We start from the raw sequence: 17,648 nt of genomic DNA, 5'->3' as shown, positions 1-17,648 counted from the left end.
ATTATGTTGACTAGCGCGTTGGGGGAATTTGGAGTGTGGATCGAGAGTACGGTGGCAGCTTCGGATCATTTGAGATGGACTCCCTACTGACCTTTTCTCTATTATATTCCGTTCCTCATACTCCGTAGATTGCGTAGGTTTCCAAAGGATGGAGAATACATTTTACGAGAGTAGACACCGCTTTGAAAGGGACGATTTTATCATTTCGTGAAAGGAATTGCGATAATTGGGGGGCGCTCTCTCCACCGTGTGTTTGCCTGTGACGAAAAGAAATAGTATAGCGGGTCGTCTTGAGGATGGTATGAAGTACAAAGCCAACCACAGTGCATGAATTTAGCGAAATCTAATATATGCGTCAAATCGATAATTGGCATGATAAAAGAAAGTTTAGGCGAGTATTTTCTCAATAATACAATTGAAGAGGTCCGTGTACGCACTTGTTTTTCCTCGAAAGTTCTAAGCGACTAAACTACCCAAAATCTATCATTTTCTATACAAAGGTTGTATTTGGTCATCTTATTTTTTTTTGTATCGATAGCCCAAGTCTTCCCTGTTGCTTATATTAAGTTTTTCTTTTTGTTTTCTTCTACTTGGGTATAATTTATTCTATCTAGATATCATTGTCACAATGAAGTACAAAAAATATATCCATAAAAAAAAAACCATAAAATCATATAGGTGCATTAAAAAGGAGGGCGATGAAGGAAAGAAGAATAGCGACCTCTTCTCTGCCCTCTCTCTCTCTCTCTCTCTCTCTCTCTCTGGGTTGGGTTTGGTTCATATTGAGAGAGATATCAGTCCCCCCCGAATATAAATAAATAATTAAATAACCCTTTGTATTTAATATTGTTCTCTACCCTCCTCTTTCCACAGCACAATTTGTCCCAACAAAATAAAAAGGAAAAGGAGAGAGAGGGGGAGAGAGAGAGAGAGAGAGAGAGAGAACACTCACTGCAAAGAGCAGCAAAGAGAAATAGAAAAGGAGAGAAAGAGAAAGATAGAGACGACAGAGAGACAAACGCAGAGAGAGAGAGAGAGAGAGAGAGAGAGAGAGAGAGAGAGCGGAAGAGAAAGAGATAGTGGAGGAATTGAAGAAGCTTTCAATACCACAGAAGGGAAAACGATGTCTGAGAGCTTTTGCATCCTTTCATGCTCTGCAACTCTTGAGAGGTATATACTAAGGTATACACATCCATACAAACCCACATATATATATATATATATATATATGAGATTGAGACACAGTTGAGAAAATGAAAGTGAAGTGAACAGGGAAAGATTCCAAAATTTTCCCTCTTCAGCCTCTTTCCTCTCTCAACTGAGCAAGTTCTTCTCTTCCCTTTGTTCAATTCTGCAAATTCTTGGTTTTCTTAATGAAATTCATATTGATTAAATCATGGTTTTGCTTGGTTTTGATTCTTGAGTTCTATAGGTGTGTATGCGGTGTGATCCAAGATTGAATTGGGGCAATAGATCAAGAACTTTCAAGGTAAGAAGAATTGTGAGAGAGAGAGAGAGAGAGATCACCTGGTGTGGCTGGCTAAGTTGTTGAAAAGCAAGCAAAGATAGAGAGAGAGCGACAGAAAGAGAGAGAGCGAGAGAGATGATACTGATATGGGCATAGCAACACCACCACTCCCACCAATCTCCTCCCACACCAAGACTCACCACCATCACTCAATCGCAATCTCCAACCCCACCAAGTCTATGTCCCAAGACTATCACCACCCCAGCATCTTCGCCTTCTCAAATAACGGCTTCGAGCGACCCGACGTTGCCGCGGCCTCCGCTGCCTCAGACCAAGAACAGCAGCACCATGTAGCCCAGCAGATCTGCCGTGACAAGCTTCGAGTGCAAGGCTTTGACCAACCTCCACCGCCACAACTGGTTGGCATGGAGGAGGAACCAGGCGGGCTGCCCGCGTACGAGACCGCTGGGATGCTATCTGAGATGTTCAATTTCCCTCCCGGCGGTGCAGCCGCTGCCGAATTGCTGGAGCAGCCGATGGCGTCGGGTTATCGGGCTGCCCGGCCATCACTGCCAACCAGTGAGTGGTACGGCTCAAAAAACCCAGGTGTGTATAGGCGAGGAGAGAGCAATATGTCACAGCAACATCACCATGCGCACCATCATCATCAGCAACAGCAGCAAAATCAGATTTCTAACATTAATGCGGAATCAGCAGCAGCCATGCAGCTTTTCCTCATGAACCCGCAAGCGAGGTCGCCATCGCCTCCCACTCCTCATCACCACCATCATCATCCCCCACCAACCTCCTCTTCAACCCTTCAAATGCTTCTCCCAAACCCATCGCCCCCTCCTTCCCTCCAAGGATTCCATGTGTCTGGCTCGGGCAGCGCTGCCCCCAATTATGGGACTGGCATGATACCCCCGGCTCAATTCACTTGGGTCCCCGACGGCGGCGCCGCAACCGCAGCCCAGCTCAATAACCCTAGCGAGATCTCTGGGGCGGCGGTCGTTGAGGGTCAAGGCCTGTCACTGTCGCTGTCGTCATCGTTGCAGCACTTGGAGGCTGCCAAGGCCGAGGAGCTGCGGATGGGAGACAGTGGCTTGCTGTTCTTCAATCAAGCCGCAGGAGGTGGGTCAGCCAACTCTTCAGCTTCAGCTTCTGCTGTCGCTGCCTCTGTTCAGTACCACCACCAATTCAAGAACTTGGGAGTGCATAACTTGCAAAGCCACCACCATCAAGTCCATGTCGGCTATGGGTCATCTCCGTCTTCCTCGTCTCTCGGGGTTGTCAACGTGCTAAGGAATTCGAGGTACCTCAAGGCAGCTCAGGAGCTGCTGGAGGAGTTTTGCAGTGTGGGTAGAGGCCACTTCAAGAAGGGCAAGTTTGGGAGGAACACGAGCTCATCAAACCCTAGTTCAAACCCAAGCAATAACAACACTAGTAGCGCTAGCGCCGTCGGTGGAGGCGCTTCTTCTTCGTCGTCGAAAGACGTCCCTCCTTTATCGGCTGCTGATAGAATGGAGCACCAGAGGAGGAAGGTCAAACTTTTATCGATGCTTGATGAGGCATGTCTCTCTCTCTCTCTCTCTCTCTCTCTCTCTCTCTTCTCCTCTCAGATAGTCATGCATTAGCATCAGCATTACCCAATCATTACGAATCATGATTTGTTTAATCGAATTATCATTAATCTGCTGCGACAAACGGAAGACACCGACCTTTTGACATTAACCGGGAGTATTTTAACACACCGAACAGGGAAAAAGCCGGCTAATTCTGATATGATAGGGTTTGATTCCTCAATATCTTCTTTACTTTTAGCATTTCTTTGTATTTGCTTGAGATTGATCCCATTTCAGTTCACACATATGGAGGGTGGTTGAAGAAAACCTCCCAGAGAGGACTCGCTGCTGGGTTTTTCAGTTTGGTGTTGTATGGTGAGAGACTACTATAATTAGAGTCAACATTATATGGCAAACAACTGAAAAGCCACCACTAATTTGTCATTTATTATCCTTGTTGCTATTATTACGCAAGAAGGTGGTTAAGATAGTGCTCCTGCAGCTACAGCAAGAGATCTACTGCGCACCTATCATTAGCTAAAAAAACACACACATACACACTCGATTTGTTTATCATGTTTAAATTGACCTGTGGAGGTTCTCTTTTAAAATTTATTTTTTTGACTTTCTATGTTTAAATTCTCCTTTTGTACGATGCATGTAAATACCAAACAAGCCTGTCCCTTGTGGCTGTGCTGGGAAGGGAAAGACAAAGAAGAGAGGGAGAGAGGGAGAGAGAACAAGAAAACGAGAGAGAGACTGTGGAAAATATTTCCTCATTCACATAAACAGTCATCGCACTGTGACCCCCCAATAGCCAATGAGAAGCGTCGTCGAGGGCTATCACAATTTTTATAATAAGGATAATAATGATATTCTGAAATATTTGACGAACATTCTCTTCTTAACATTTCGCTCCCGATCATATCAACTATCAAATCACATCAATGCCCATCTAATGCCCTTTTGTTCCCAATTATAAAAGCATCCAACGATTCACCTTCACCATCATGACCATAATTCTTTTGTTTTTTTTTTTTCTTTAAATTAGTGAAGTGCACACTTGTTTAGATCACTATCCCATTCGTTTCGCAAATCATGGAACACAAACATCGTGACACACTGATTAGGACCAAGACCAAAAAAGATGAATTCCATAGTCCACATGGTTCTTTTGCAGGTGGAGAGAAGATACAACCATTATTGCGAGCAAATGCAGATGGTGGTGAACATGTTCGACCTCGTGATGGGCTACGGAGCAGCAGTCCCGTACACCGCCCTCGCTCAGAAAGCCATGTCACGGCACTTCCGGTGCCTAAAGGATGCGATTGCCGCCCAACTGAAGCACAGCTGCGAGCTACTGGGTGAGAAGGACGGCGCGGGCAGCTCCGGTATAACCAAGGGCGAGACACCACGGCTCAAGTTGCTCGACCAGAGCCTGAGGCAGCAGAGGGCTTTCCACCAGATGGGCATGATGGAGCAAGAGGCCTGGAGGCCGCAGCGGGGCCTGCCGGAGCGGTCGGTCAACATACTGCGTGCATGGCTCTTCGAGCATTTCTTGCATCCGTAAGTCCCCCCGAACAAATTCTAGTTCTTCGTCTTCATCGCAACCAAAGTATTTTTAATTATGTCGACGGATGGAATTTCTGCGACATAAGCATCCTTAAATCTGGGATTTATGCATGCATGCAACTTACTAATTGACACTACTCCTAATTTACCCTCTCCGATGATGATTATGTTTTACTAGACTTTCGTTTGGCTATCTCTCGACATCTACCACATGTTAATTAACATGCATGCTTTAATGATGCTTTAATTAGTGAACAGGGCTATGAAAAGCGACAATTACATCTCTGTTTTTTTTTCCCCAGCTTTCTCTGGGGTTTGTTTTTTTTGGGGTTTTCTTAGAGAGGAAAAGCTGTGCAGTGTCCTTGGACGTTGTCTCGTCCGCGAAAAAGCTGCCTAAAGACCTCACCATTTGCTCTCTCTCTCTCTCTCTTTCTCTCTCTCTAAACCAGTGGTCCCCCCCATGGCTGACCACCGTGAAAATTAGTTATGTCGAAAAAGATCCTTTATTTTAAGCACAATTTTCTCTGACCCGCCCGATCTTTGTCTCGAAAAACTGTCCTATCCCTTTTTGTTCCTTCTTCTTCTTCAACACTGTTTTCTTAACAACAAACTTACAAAGCCAATGTACTTATTGACGCTACAACGAGTTATATTTAACAACTACAACTAATTCGACATGCCATTGACTATACGGTTTCGTGCACCGACAAATGAGGAGATTAATCAACAGTAGTGCTAGATATATGGGAATAATGCATGGGTGATTTATGAACGGGGAGAGAGACAAGATATAGATAGATTCAGTGAGTGCAGGTGTGTCCTTCTCTTCTTTACCTCTGCCAATTGCAGCAGCTGATCTTTAGCGACTTAGATTCTCACGCCTCATGCAGAGAAAGCAGAGAGAGAGAGAGAGAGAGAGAGAGAGAGAGAGGGAGGGAGGGTTATGCTACGTTAATGCTGTGAAGGTAAATGAGCGAGGAAGAGGAAAAAAGATTCGTCTTTATCATTGTATACAGTTTTCGGGTAATGAGAGACTCTGATGTCATTTTCTGGTCTCTTTCTCAGGTATCCAAGTGACGCTGATAAGCATCTGTTGGCTCGACAGACTGGTCTCTCCAGAAACCAGGTTCGTCCTCCCACACACGCACTTCATTTTCTTTCTCCCCGACGCACTTCGGATGGAGAAGTGACGACATCGAATTTTTCATGGCGTCTGATGCAAGTAACATTTCATGTGTCTTTGGATCCCACGACCCGCGTCGAGCAGGATCGCTTTCTTAATCTCGTATTACATGCATCCAACGCTTTAAAATCTTTCATTACGACGTAAGGAACGAAATACCCGATTCAAAACTAACTACATCACCATGCATTCCACTACACTCGGACATAAGTCGAGGTTATTTGAGGAACACGAATCTGTATGCTGCAATAATCACCATTAATACCTGGAAAAGTCTTGCACACCTCTCAGTCTTCACAAAATAAAATTTAAACCGGTGTTTTTATATGGACATTGCTTTTGCCGGTCAATGGAACATAGTTGAACTTGCATAAAATTTGGGTATTATCAGTGTGATACGTTTCTGTTTTCCGTTGAAAAACCAAAAAGGTAGAGTTATATCATTTTTTTTTCATGTGGTTGAGCTTTTCGTTCTCCTTGGATTCTATAGTTTTTTACCTACGCCGGGACATAAATTCTTGACCACTTGAAAGAACTCGACATAATGAGAGCGCAGGCAAGTACACAACAGCTAGAGATGACAACCTGAGACTGTGCAGCTTTGGGTTTCATACAGACATTTTCCCTCTCTCTCTCTCTCTCTCTCTCTCACACACACACACACACACACACACACACACCGTGTGACATTATCCTCATCCACACACGCACGACCAACACTCTTGAAAACATAAAAAAGAAATATCAAAGACAGTAAAACAAAATTAGAGCTGCCCATGACGAGGTCACAGTAATATATCTGTACGAATGCATGCATGCATTCGATATACCATGTGCTCTCCTAAAATGATGTTTTTTCAAGTTAGTGAGTGAATGCTGATTCACTTTAACTGATTCCACAAGCAAATAAACATGATATAAAGAGCAACGTTAAATACATTGAGACTAATTTACAAAGATAGGTTGCTAAATGATGTGACTATTTTTAATGAGAATTATGCCAACAACGTGTAAGATAATTTTGCAAACTAAAATAATATTGTTTGCACAATAAACATAGAAACAGCTGTTACGTCATTATTGCTCTTCGTGTGGTGGAACATCCAATCTAAGTTAGAGGGTCTGTTGCTATCCCATGCATATCTTAGAAGCTATTCTACCTAAAGTCTATTAGAATTTTAGGGTTTTCTACCTTCAATTTTGAGCTTTCCAAAATAAGGCGTAATTGCGAAAAATTCACGAATTTTAGGGTTTTTTTTTCCTTAATTTGTGTCTTGAACACTATGTTATAATGTTAAAAAAGTAATATAATAACAAAATTAATGAATAAGCAGAAAGAAAATACGGATCACAAATAGAGAAAGACAATGGCAGCAAAGTTATTTTTAAGATGAGGAAGTAAACTCTTGGAGGAATATATAATTTCATTAGATAAATATATTCGAATCGCAATAGTACAGATAGTGATGGTATATGCCAATAATGAACTATAGATAATGCAAAATTAGTGCTACAGTTATGGTGTCATTATCATCGTTTTTATAATGTTGCGGCTACATTGGTGCTACTTAGGAGTTTGGTGTTTCGCACCAAGGTGGGATGTACGAAATTTCCCCTTCTTGTACTAAGTACCACCTCTAATCTCGTGAGCATGACTTCAGCCTAGGGAAGGAAAATAATTCAACAGACTAATAACTACAAACATACCACCTCCTTGCTATACACATGTGACACTGACCAATAAATTATGTGATATAAAGAAATCGTAGTCTAACTAGCTCTAATTAATACGAGTCATCACGATCTACTAGAGTTGACCTCTATATGGCATAATTATCATCGTCATTAACGTCTTGTTATTAAGAGTTTTCACAGTACTTTTTAAGCATAACTACAAAATTTTCTTTTCAAGGAAAGAAAATTGTGTTTTGAAGGTAGTAGGTATGGGTACGGGTACAGTGTCTGAATTCAGCACATCATAAGCAAATCAAACATACGAAAATCACTTTTCTTTCCAATTTCTACAGCCCATTTATTGTCGCTTAGCAAGTACCCTCTAAGCATTTGTTGACAATCATTTTTATTGGTTTTGCTAACGTCAATCATCTACTCTTGATTTTCATGGCACCGACTTTTCTCTGGCGTGTATGACTATAATTTTGAAAATTGAGTCTCTTTTCTTTTGTATACTCAACTGAGCGGTCCTTCTTATCTCCTCGACATTACCTTTTTCATTCTAACAAGTGCCTTCAGAGTAATTGTAAAAAATACTAAGTAAGAAATCATTCAGTTTTCAGTACTTTGATAACATATTGCACGAGAACAATAATTTTCCTTAAATTTGGTTACTTAAGTTAAATCAAACCTTTTTTTTTCTATTAACTATATCTTCCTTGACGCCGTCGACTTTGTGAAGTTAACGAACGTACTAACGTGTTTGGGGTTGTGAATTTTGCAAAATGGAAATCTGGCAGGTCTCGAATTGGTTCATAAATGCCAGGGTCCGGTTGTGGAAACCCATGGTGGAGGAGATGTACCAGCAAGAGTCCAAAGAAGGGGATGAGGACGACGATCATCAAGCAGAGCGATCAGAGAGCTCCAGGAACAACCTCAGCACTAGTGGCCATGCACAGACACCAACGCCTTCCTCCTTCACACCACCACCCATTAATAACAACACCAACAGCAACAATGCATCAACACCAACAAGAAGATCAGAAATCAATGCCCCCGAAAGCGACCCTTCACTTACACCCGCCATCAATAGACACCCCTTCTCGGAGACCCAGGCCACCACCCTCCTCCAGGCCACCACCGCCATGATCTCCTCCGCTGTCCAGGTGGCGGGCCCGGCGCACATAGATGACCCCTGCCGCCGCAGCATCGGAGGCAGCACGGGCTTAGGCGGCGCCACGGACATCGGGTCCGCGCTGATCCGGTTTGGGACAGCCGCGGCAGCAACGGGCGACGTGTCCCTCACCCTGGGGCTGCGCCACGCCGGGAATGTGCCAGAGAAGAGCTCTTTCTCGGTTACCGACTTGGGCGGCTGTTAATTAGTAATTAAATTTTTGCCTGTCATCTAGCTACCTTTGGGAAAAAAACAATTTTAGAAAAAGAAAACCTTTCTTTTTCCTCCATTATCATTAATCTAGCTTAAAAACAAGATACACCAACCCTCAGGAAACAACGTTTGTACATTGTCTTACTAGCTAAATAGGTAGTTTATTGAATTTCAGTAACTTTCTATATTGTAACAGATGTATAGTAGCTAGGACATCATTATTTGGTGTGGGACTATGACTTCTCTGTGCTCTTTGTGAGCTCTCAAATGCTCTCTTTTCTTTTTTCTTTTTTGGGAGTTAAACAGTAGGTGCAAGAGAGAGGGAAGGGAGAGGGTGGGAGAGAGACATTTGATAGCTCCTATAAATGGTAAAATTGGGGAGGAAAGGGTGGTGGTGATGATGATGATGGTTGTGTGATTGTATCTGTTAGTTTAATAATTGACTGAAAAGGAGCACCTATATTTCACATAGGGCTGCATTATTGTTTTTACTTCCTGTGCAACATGTGAGCTTTTATTGTGTAAGTGGAAAGCTTTCCTCGAAGGTCCACATCAGCTGCTATCCATTTAGGGTTTGATAACCTTGGACTGATGGTGAAGTTGATGTGTGCAGCTCGTGGATTGATATGTCGCATTCTATTATTATAGGTGTCCATGACTTGATATCATAATATAGAGATGAACAGCTATGAGCCCATTGTAGTATTACAAAAGCTCTGTTGTTTCATAAAAAATGAATAACTTAGATATTATTTTCTTAAAAATTATTGCTTGTATCATTTGAAATAATTAATCAATGAAAAATATTTTCATTATCAACGGCAATTTATATTTAAATAGTTTCATAGATGATGAAAATATTTTTTATTTATTCAATTTTGTAAGCGATATAAGCGACTATTTTTATGAAATTATTTTCAAAATCATTCATTTTCTATAGATCAAACGAAGTCTACGGCTATAATAATGACAACAGTGAGTTTAAAGTAATCGGCTGAACAGCATGACCTTTATAACGAGGATATGAAAAAAAAAAAAAAAACTAATTAGAAATCGAAAAACGTATGAAGAGTTTTAAGACATGCACATTATAATAATAGCTTACAGAGAGTTCTGACTATTGATCCGTTAACTATATGATAAAATCCAGGAATATGTAATTATTTTCTATTAATTTCCTGTGATACGTTGTTCATGACACAAAATGCTGCAGTTTAAAAAAAAAATCAGATAATGGCAATAAAGCAGGAGAAAATTCATGGTCATTACTTCTCATGAGCACATCCTACCAAAACGAGAATTAAAGTGAAACAGATCGTTGATTATCTCGGGATTATTCAAAAGGGTCGTGACTGCTTTCAAGTCTTGCGTCATTACAATAAAGAAATATATGTGTACTTTTTGCTTGGTCAATTTATAGGAATTCAATAATACTTATTTCATTCATTTAAATTAGTCAAAAATGGGTTTTATAGTATTTGAGATAGCTAAATAATGAATACATATCTATAATTGCATACTCAAAGTCCAAGCTTTGCAGAGAATGGTAAGAAAGCTTAATTACTTCTTTCTATTACTTTTATAATTAGGTGGCGAAATTTGCTCTTTTTCTCGCTTCCCTCAATCAACTTTAAAAGCCTTATTCACTTATAGTTACTTATATAAAGTAAAGAAGACTTCCTACTTTTAAGGATCTCAATCGGTTTTTCTTTCCTCAAGTTTCCTTAGTTACTTATTCTATGAATATTGAATGTATACATATGCATGTGCATAAATTCACGATTTTATTTTATCTCACATGTTTCATGTATTAAAATATGGGTACTTTCTATTTTACAACAACCTTTTTTTTTTTTTTGTGTAAACATGTGAATATCATTGATCAAATGAGGTATAAAAGTTTAGGGAAATCATGTAGCATTTCAAAGAGACTAATCATGTGAAAAGATGGAGGAAGGAAGCCTTCATACAACAGCCAATAAAACATTTTCCTAGAAAGGTTCACACCGATGGTAGAGTGATGCTTTACCTCTAATGACCTTTCAAATCCTAGCCATCAAAAGATGAGGCTCGCTATTCTACAACAACCTTCGTAAGGAAGACTTCAAATCTCAAAATAATTTTCTTTATCCACATATATTGACACTACTTATTTGTCTTGTGTATTTATTTATATAATTTTGTTCCATTACTAAATGCTTTAAATATTTCATACCTTAGTGATTTTTACTTAATTTATCAAGTATCAATTCCTTGCACGCACGCAATGTGTGTACACATTTGCGTGCACTAATTATCGCAACATACTCTATATGAAGGCAAATAAGAAGGCCACAACTTGGGGCAAAGTTCTAAGGAGTGCATGCAAGAAGTCTAGGATACTAAGGGCAGTTATTGAAAGCTCTCTTTAACCTATTGAAAGCAATTGAAAACTAGAGACGCACCTAAGATGAAAAGCATCCTATTTCTCTCAGAAACGATCCAAAAGAACCAACCCTTACCTTTAAGTCCTAAGTCTCCTAATTCCAAACGTTCATCCACCTCGTTCTACCAACAGTAAGATTGGTTTCTTGCCTACTGCCAGTTAATTTTGTATAGAGATTTCAGTTGTAGATTTAGCCATCCTTTCCCCATCGCACTTGTAAGTAATGTTCGATGCTGAGAATTTTTTTTTTACTTTCTTTTTGTGAGTGATATTTTGAATCAACTTTTATCTAGGAAATTTCTTTCTTTGTTTTCAGGAATTATCAAATCAATATATATAAACCAAAGCTGGCCGCGTGATTTTCTTGTATAGTTTATACTCAATTAGCCAAAGATCGTAACTTGATATAAATTAGGGTTCACATTATGTCCAGCTTTTTTAGAGCGATACCTTTTGTCTTGAGAAACATAGAGAAGAATTTAGTTACCTTGTCTACTTTGCTGCTTATTAAATTATCCTCATGTAAAAAATGTCGTGAACCTAATAATAAGTCCGTGAATCAATCGGCATCCTTTTACGAATAGTCAAATGATTATTTGGAACGTGTTCGTGCCATTTCGGTAGGAGTTCCTTTCGGTTGTTACAAGAATGATCAGAAAAGGGAATCAAGAAAGAAAAACGAGATCTTGCCACTTGAAGAAGATTATCTGCTCAGGGAATGGTGGCACCAACTTGCCAGTGCATAACCAAATACACAGTGCAAACATTTCGGACCTTGTCTATCTCATCATATAAAGGGACAAATAAGGGAATGTTAGGATTGTGTGGAGCTTTCAGATATAACAAACGCAGTTGATAGTTCCTTAAAATCCCCATCTGAAGGTATCCCTAAGCAACAAGTGCCCTTTACCTAAAGAACAATACAACCAACAGAAAGCACGTTGCCTTAAATTCTTCATTCACAAAGGTTGTTGTCCTGCAACTATCAGGCTCAGTTACTTTCAAAGATCGAGGGGTGTTTTTCGAGATTGTCTTTCAAGAATTATTTTAAAGCTAAGAGTCAGACAATAATGATGGGGGAGAGGATGATTTTGATGCTGCATTACACGTCTGCATTTGGTATTAACATCGCAGAAAAGAACAAAGGCCTCTGCGTGAAGCCTAGTCTTTCCTTTTCAATGGGCAGGTGTTTCACTGTCATTTTCAGCTACAGCTGCAATGTTTAGCATTATTCACCGAGCTCCATCTGAAACTGATACTTTCCTCTCTCTCCCTTTTTTGTCTCTTCCTTTGTTTATTCCGAGAGCAGATGCTTTGAAGAAAGCAAGAAACAAGGTGTGACAGCAACCCCAGTGGCGAGGACGTGGTTTCTAAGTAGGTAAAACTATTCTGGTTTGCGATAAATCGAATTATCATGTGATACGAGTGTTTCGAAAATACTTGTTAAGTATTCGTAATTAACAAAAAAAAAAAAAAAAAGTGGATTTTATTTAATAAAACGCGACTATATTTCCTAACCACGTCTCTTTATAGAGAAGTGCATGATTACCTAGAGTAGTGATCCTTCAACTAGCCTGGAATTTTTCACTTCTTATTTAATTTTTTTTTTTTTTTTTTGGGGGGGGAGGGGGTGGGGGCGGGCCTTCCCTTGAATGCATGATTTATTTATCCCTGGGATTGATGGTATGGACCAATGAGGATGGGGGGAAATCATAAAGTGAAACCTCTAGGGTTTGACATGCTCGGAGGAGTATCATCTGCTATTCCCAGATTTTAGAGCTCTCTACCTCTGAGTCGAAAATAAATATGGGTTGATGAGATTAAGCAGTGTTATATAAGGACACTAGTAAGTATTTTAAACAACAGAGTCCTTGGAGAGCTAAAGTTCTCCTCATCTGATTACTCGGCGAGTTCTCTTCAAAGACACCGATCAACCAAATTCTAGTTAAAATAAGTGGTTTTTATGAATATTTGGCCAGAACACTCTCTTCTTTAAATGTAATTGATGGTAACTTCTTATGTGCAATTTTCCCTTCGAAAATCCCTTATCTAGTATTCTGTCACTCTTATTCAACAAAAACACCATCAATACAAAGGATCCCATTGTTGATATTCTAACATATTTCCTAACCCAACAAGTGAGATTTTCCCCTTGTTGATCGGAATTTTTAGCTGTTTCGGTTTTTAATCTAAAAAGGGCACAAACAAACGGTCCGAGCACGACCACATAAACTTCATCAACTGTGCACACACGACCTAGGGGCAGCAGTTGCAGAAGGGAACCCTACTTACAATTTTGGTCAGATTGAATGATGGATTCTGGACCAAAAGACATTAAATGTGCCACATACAATCTCCATCTCCCCTTTCTCTCTCTACATAGGACCCAAAATCTGTAACCAGATCATCGCTCTCATACAATCAATTGTGTATGACATAAATGTGGGTCTTGCTGGGGTGGGTGGCTGTTCCTCTGAACCTGTTTCTGCTGCCCTGACCCGACGCTCCCACACCCCACCCCACCCCACCCCATTGGCTCTCAGATTGATAGATAGAGCAGATGGGCTCAAAAATCCCCAAGAATGATTTATTTGTCCTGCCTGCAAAACCCAAATTTCAAATTCGCAAGATTCAACGTTAGCAGAAACTGACGAGGAAATTGACATGATGGTCATAAATATCGAAGAACCAAAAACCGAAAAACAGAAGAGGGCCAAGCCAGGATCAGACCAGACTGCCGAGGACGAACAATTTTGAGTGGACCACATGCCCCCCCTCCTTTTCCCCTCAATTTCTGTCGATTTTCTCTCTCTCCTTTTTTTTCCTCTTCGTTTTTTCTTGATCTTGCTGCTAGAGAAAGGGACCCATCAGATCCAAATCCAAGGACTGACCACCAACCGGATACTGGAGTCCGGGGCCCACTGAATTAGGAAATTTAGGTGTTTGAAATTTGGTTTTTTGAGGGCTAAGGGGGTCCCATTATTTTGGCTTATTGGAGTTTTTCACCCCCCAATTTTTTATCTTTTAATTCATTTGTGTCCCTACCATGGCTGTGTTGAGCTTTGGATGGTGATAAGAATAGCCATAATAAGTAACTTCTGTGATTGGTGAGAGGGTACGGGATGGGCCATGTGGGGAGAATGGCTACATCATAGCCGTAGGATGGGCCTGGTCAACACATGAAGATTGGTAATCAATCTCAAAAATCAAGAGGCAGTAAATAAATTTTTCTATGAGAATGGTCAATTTCCATCAGCCATGTGATTATTTAGCTGATTCCTAGGTACGTACCTTTTCTTCTTTTTTACTAGGTTCATATCATTGATGTAATGTGATTTACCTTCTGTAATTGGCATCTTCTTAATTATGAAAAATAGTTCAAAATGATTTTTGACTCTCCTCATGTTAATTCGTGACCAGCACTCTGAAAATACCAACAGGAGCACTTCTCTGGACAATTTATAAGGCCGAGGACAATTTATAATAATAGGATTACACTTTTGAATTGTTCTAGTTATGACAATAAAATGCGGCCATGGCACCCTTCCAATATAGAGTTGTAAATTCCAATTCCTATTGAGAACTATGCATTGATTTGTGTGCAAAATAGAAGAGCTAATCTCGCCTTGGATTAGGAATATTACTCTCTCAAATTTACTAAGGATATATCATCACCGGTTGCCCTTTTGACCTTTTAACAATAAAGTAGGAGATGCCTTAAAAGCTTTGCTTTGAAGAGAAGAGAGAGAGAGAGAGTCTATGCAAAAGTTAATTGTTGCAAAATTAGGTATTTGGTGTTCTTTTTATCACATCACCATCAAATTAGAGTCATCTCATCAAAGTTAGATGGCGTATCCTTTTCTCGCAATCCCAATTCTAAAAATCAATGACAATGCATTGCAGCAAGAATTTGATTAGTTTATGCGTGCTTATGTGCTACATTAACGTCTCAAATAGTATGCAACTCTAAATGATTGTGAATTGTGATGGAGATTAGTGTGTGACACCCCGTCGCTTTTTAAGGAAATGACTGTATTATCCTTTGCACCTTCCTAAATTGTTTTTCATGATGTGTTTGAGAAGGTGTCGAATAGATTTTCTTTTTCTTTTTTTAAAAAAAAAGAAGAAAAAAATCAAACAAAATAGGTTGACTTTACTTTCTAGTACTTGGTACCAAACTTGTGAACTCTACATCATCAACAGTCTCCATCAAACATCGAATTGTTAAGATTCCAATCGAATAATGCGTCGAAGGTAAACCAACATAATGAAATGCTATGAGCAATCCTAGTCTAAATGCACTCGAAGAGGCCACATTTCAACATATTTTCGTCATTTTCAATTTGGCATAGTCTTTTAGGAATCGTGCACGCTTGAAATTTGACATTTTAGTTACTACGTGTATTCAAAACCTTCCAGAACAATCACACGTTTAGCCAATTATTTTTTTTTTCCGGAGTTTTTAATAGTGAGAAATTGTTTCGTGTTTTAGAAGGAAATCATAAAGTCAATTAAGGGAAAAGTCAGGATAAACACACCACTAATTGGAAAAAAACCTTGGATTGATTGACTTTTGAAACTGAGTTTTGAATGTTGAACGAGCTCGCTAAGTCCAAATTAGAAGAAGGCTGGTCTTGGCGACCAAACGTGATGGCCCAATCTTTCCTTTTCGGGCCTCATAATGTTAGGGACCAGGCTTTAAGTCCATTCTGGCCCATTTAACCAATTGCGTTCCATTTTCTTGCTTGTAAACTCTAAAATGTAAATGCATACAATAAAACAAGGGTGAAGTATAGTTTTAGTCTTCCAAGTTTTAGCATCTGCGTAATTTAGTTCTCTAATTTTATTTTATTTTTAATTTTTTTCGATTGATTCATCTAACTTTCTTGATCTATGCAATATAGTAGTCTAAGACTACATTTAATAGTTAGAATAAAATTCAAGATATGATAAGTGTTTGGTTCTTACCCAAGACAAGATAATATCAAAAATAAGAGGAATATAACTCGGATAAAAATATCCCATGAGGAATGTGTGATAAAAGTGGTTAATATTTTTAATATTTATGACATAAAAATTATTTTTCTCATATAATAAAATTCTTAAATTAATAAATTAAAATAATATTTGACTAAAAATAATATTTAAATTAAAAAAATAAAATTCAAAATAACAACAATTTTGTTTTTATCTATTCCTATTTTTATTTATAAATTCAAATCTTTTTCTATCTTATAATACATATTTAAGATTTATACTTATTACATATTTTAGGTATTTTAATATTTTAGGTATAGTAGTATAGTTTACCATTTAATAAAAAATTTATTAGAGAATGATGGAAGGGGAAAAAAAGAAAAAAAAAAAGAGAAGGAAAATATTAAAAAATAAGCAAATAAAAATAAAGTGGGCAAGAATGTCATGAGAGATTCTTATCATTTTCATTTTTATAATCTATAGGTTCATTTACACTTATGTGTTATTCTTACTAAGTAATGGATACGATATGATGTAAAAATGTTCGACTTTATTATTACGATTCACCAAACAATTTATGGAATATAGCAAAATTTTTCAATGTCAAATCCTCTCTTATTGAATCATATCATGACGACCAAATACGGTCTAAGTTTTATTCTATACAATCAAGTTCTCTAACTTTCTCGATTTGTGCAATCAAATCCTTCAATCAATTCAGCAAACCATCATGTTAATCAATGACGCGGCATTGTCAGTGTGACATGTCAAGATGGATGCAAAGGAGTGCCATATTAACGAAAAGCAGACCGGGTGAAAAAGAAAAGAGAAACCCTAATTTGATAATGTTAATAACATGTAAATGAAGCAGTGGATTGCACAAAGCAAGCACATTTGAAGACTTGAATGGATCAAATAAAACTTAGAGGACTAAATTGCATATATCAAGAACGTTTCAAGATTTGAACGGACAAAATAAATCTTAGAGGAGCAAATCACGCAAAATGATGACGGTAGAGGAGTTGATTGTATAATTTTTGAAATTTTATGAACCAAAATACATATACACTGAAACGTAGGACTAGAACTTTGCCCAACCCGTAAAAGAAAGATAATTTAGATAAAATGAAATAAAGCACTTAATGGTATCATGATTTGCAATGAATTTTTTTACATCTTCCTTTTTTTAAAACAAGCAGGAAGAAGTATGTTCTCTTCAGTAGACCTTCATATACCTAACCGTATGAAGTGTATACCTACAAGATAATTAATTAAAAAAATTCCGAACCTATTGCACGGTAATCAATTTAATTCTAGAATTTCTAGTTTGGCCAATTTAGTTCTAAATTTTTTTGATGATTTTCCAATGTGATACTTTAACCAGAAATAACTGACATGGA

General features: G+C 38.8%; 1 protein-coding gene and 1 long non-coding RNA gene across 6 annotated transcripts; one reads left to right on the top strand and one right to left on the bottom strand.

Moving 5' to 3' along the window:
• The first annotated feature begins 983 nt into the window (after window positions 1-983).
• LOC104419787 (BEL1-like homeodomain protein 4) lies at window positions 984-9,349 on the top strand. 5 transcript variants are annotated; one of them, XM_010031557.3, is made up of 5 exons: window positions 984-1,170; window positions 1,433-3,036; window positions 4,211-4,596; window positions 5,668-5,728; window positions 8,260-9,349. In XM_010031557.3, the coding sequence occupies exons 2-5, from the start codon at window positions 1,615-1,617 to the stop codon at window positions 8,836-8,838; spliced, it is 2,448 nt and encodes an 815-aa protein (XP_010029859.1). In that variant the 5' UTR covers window positions 984-1,170; window positions 1,433-1,614; the 3' UTR covers window positions 8,839-9,349. The 5 variants fall into 5 exon arrangements, with proteins under 5 accessions (XP_010029859.1, XP_010029856.1, XP_018718485.1 ...); XM_010031554.3 differs by having other exon boundaries at window positions 984-1,182; XM_018862940.2 differs by having other exon boundaries at window positions 984-1,182; window positions 1,425-3,036.
• A 3,972-nt stretch (window positions 9,350-13,321) lies between these two features.
• Window positions 13,322-14,109, bottom strand: LOC120292419. Its single transcript, XR_005550212.1, has 2 exons — window positions 14,002-14,109; window positions 13,322-13,871 (listed from the first exon to the last, which is right to left on the bottom strand). It is a non-coding gene; the product is annotated as an uncharacterized LOC120292419 (long non-coding RNA).
• Window positions 14,110-17,648: the final 3,539 nt, after the last annotated feature.

This window comes from Eucalyptus grandis, chromosome 4 (genome assembly GCF_016545825.1).
Source record: "Eucalyptus grandis isolate ANBG69807.140 chromosome 4, ASM1654582v1, whole genome shotgun sequence".
Classification (NCBI taxonomy): domain Eukaryota; kingdom Viridiplantae; phylum Streptophyta; class Magnoliopsida; order Myrtales; family Myrtaceae; genus Eucalyptus; species Eucalyptus grandis.
The sequence above is the reverse complement of the archived record's forward strand: the minus strand, read 5'-3'. Positions and strand labels throughout refer to the sequence as shown.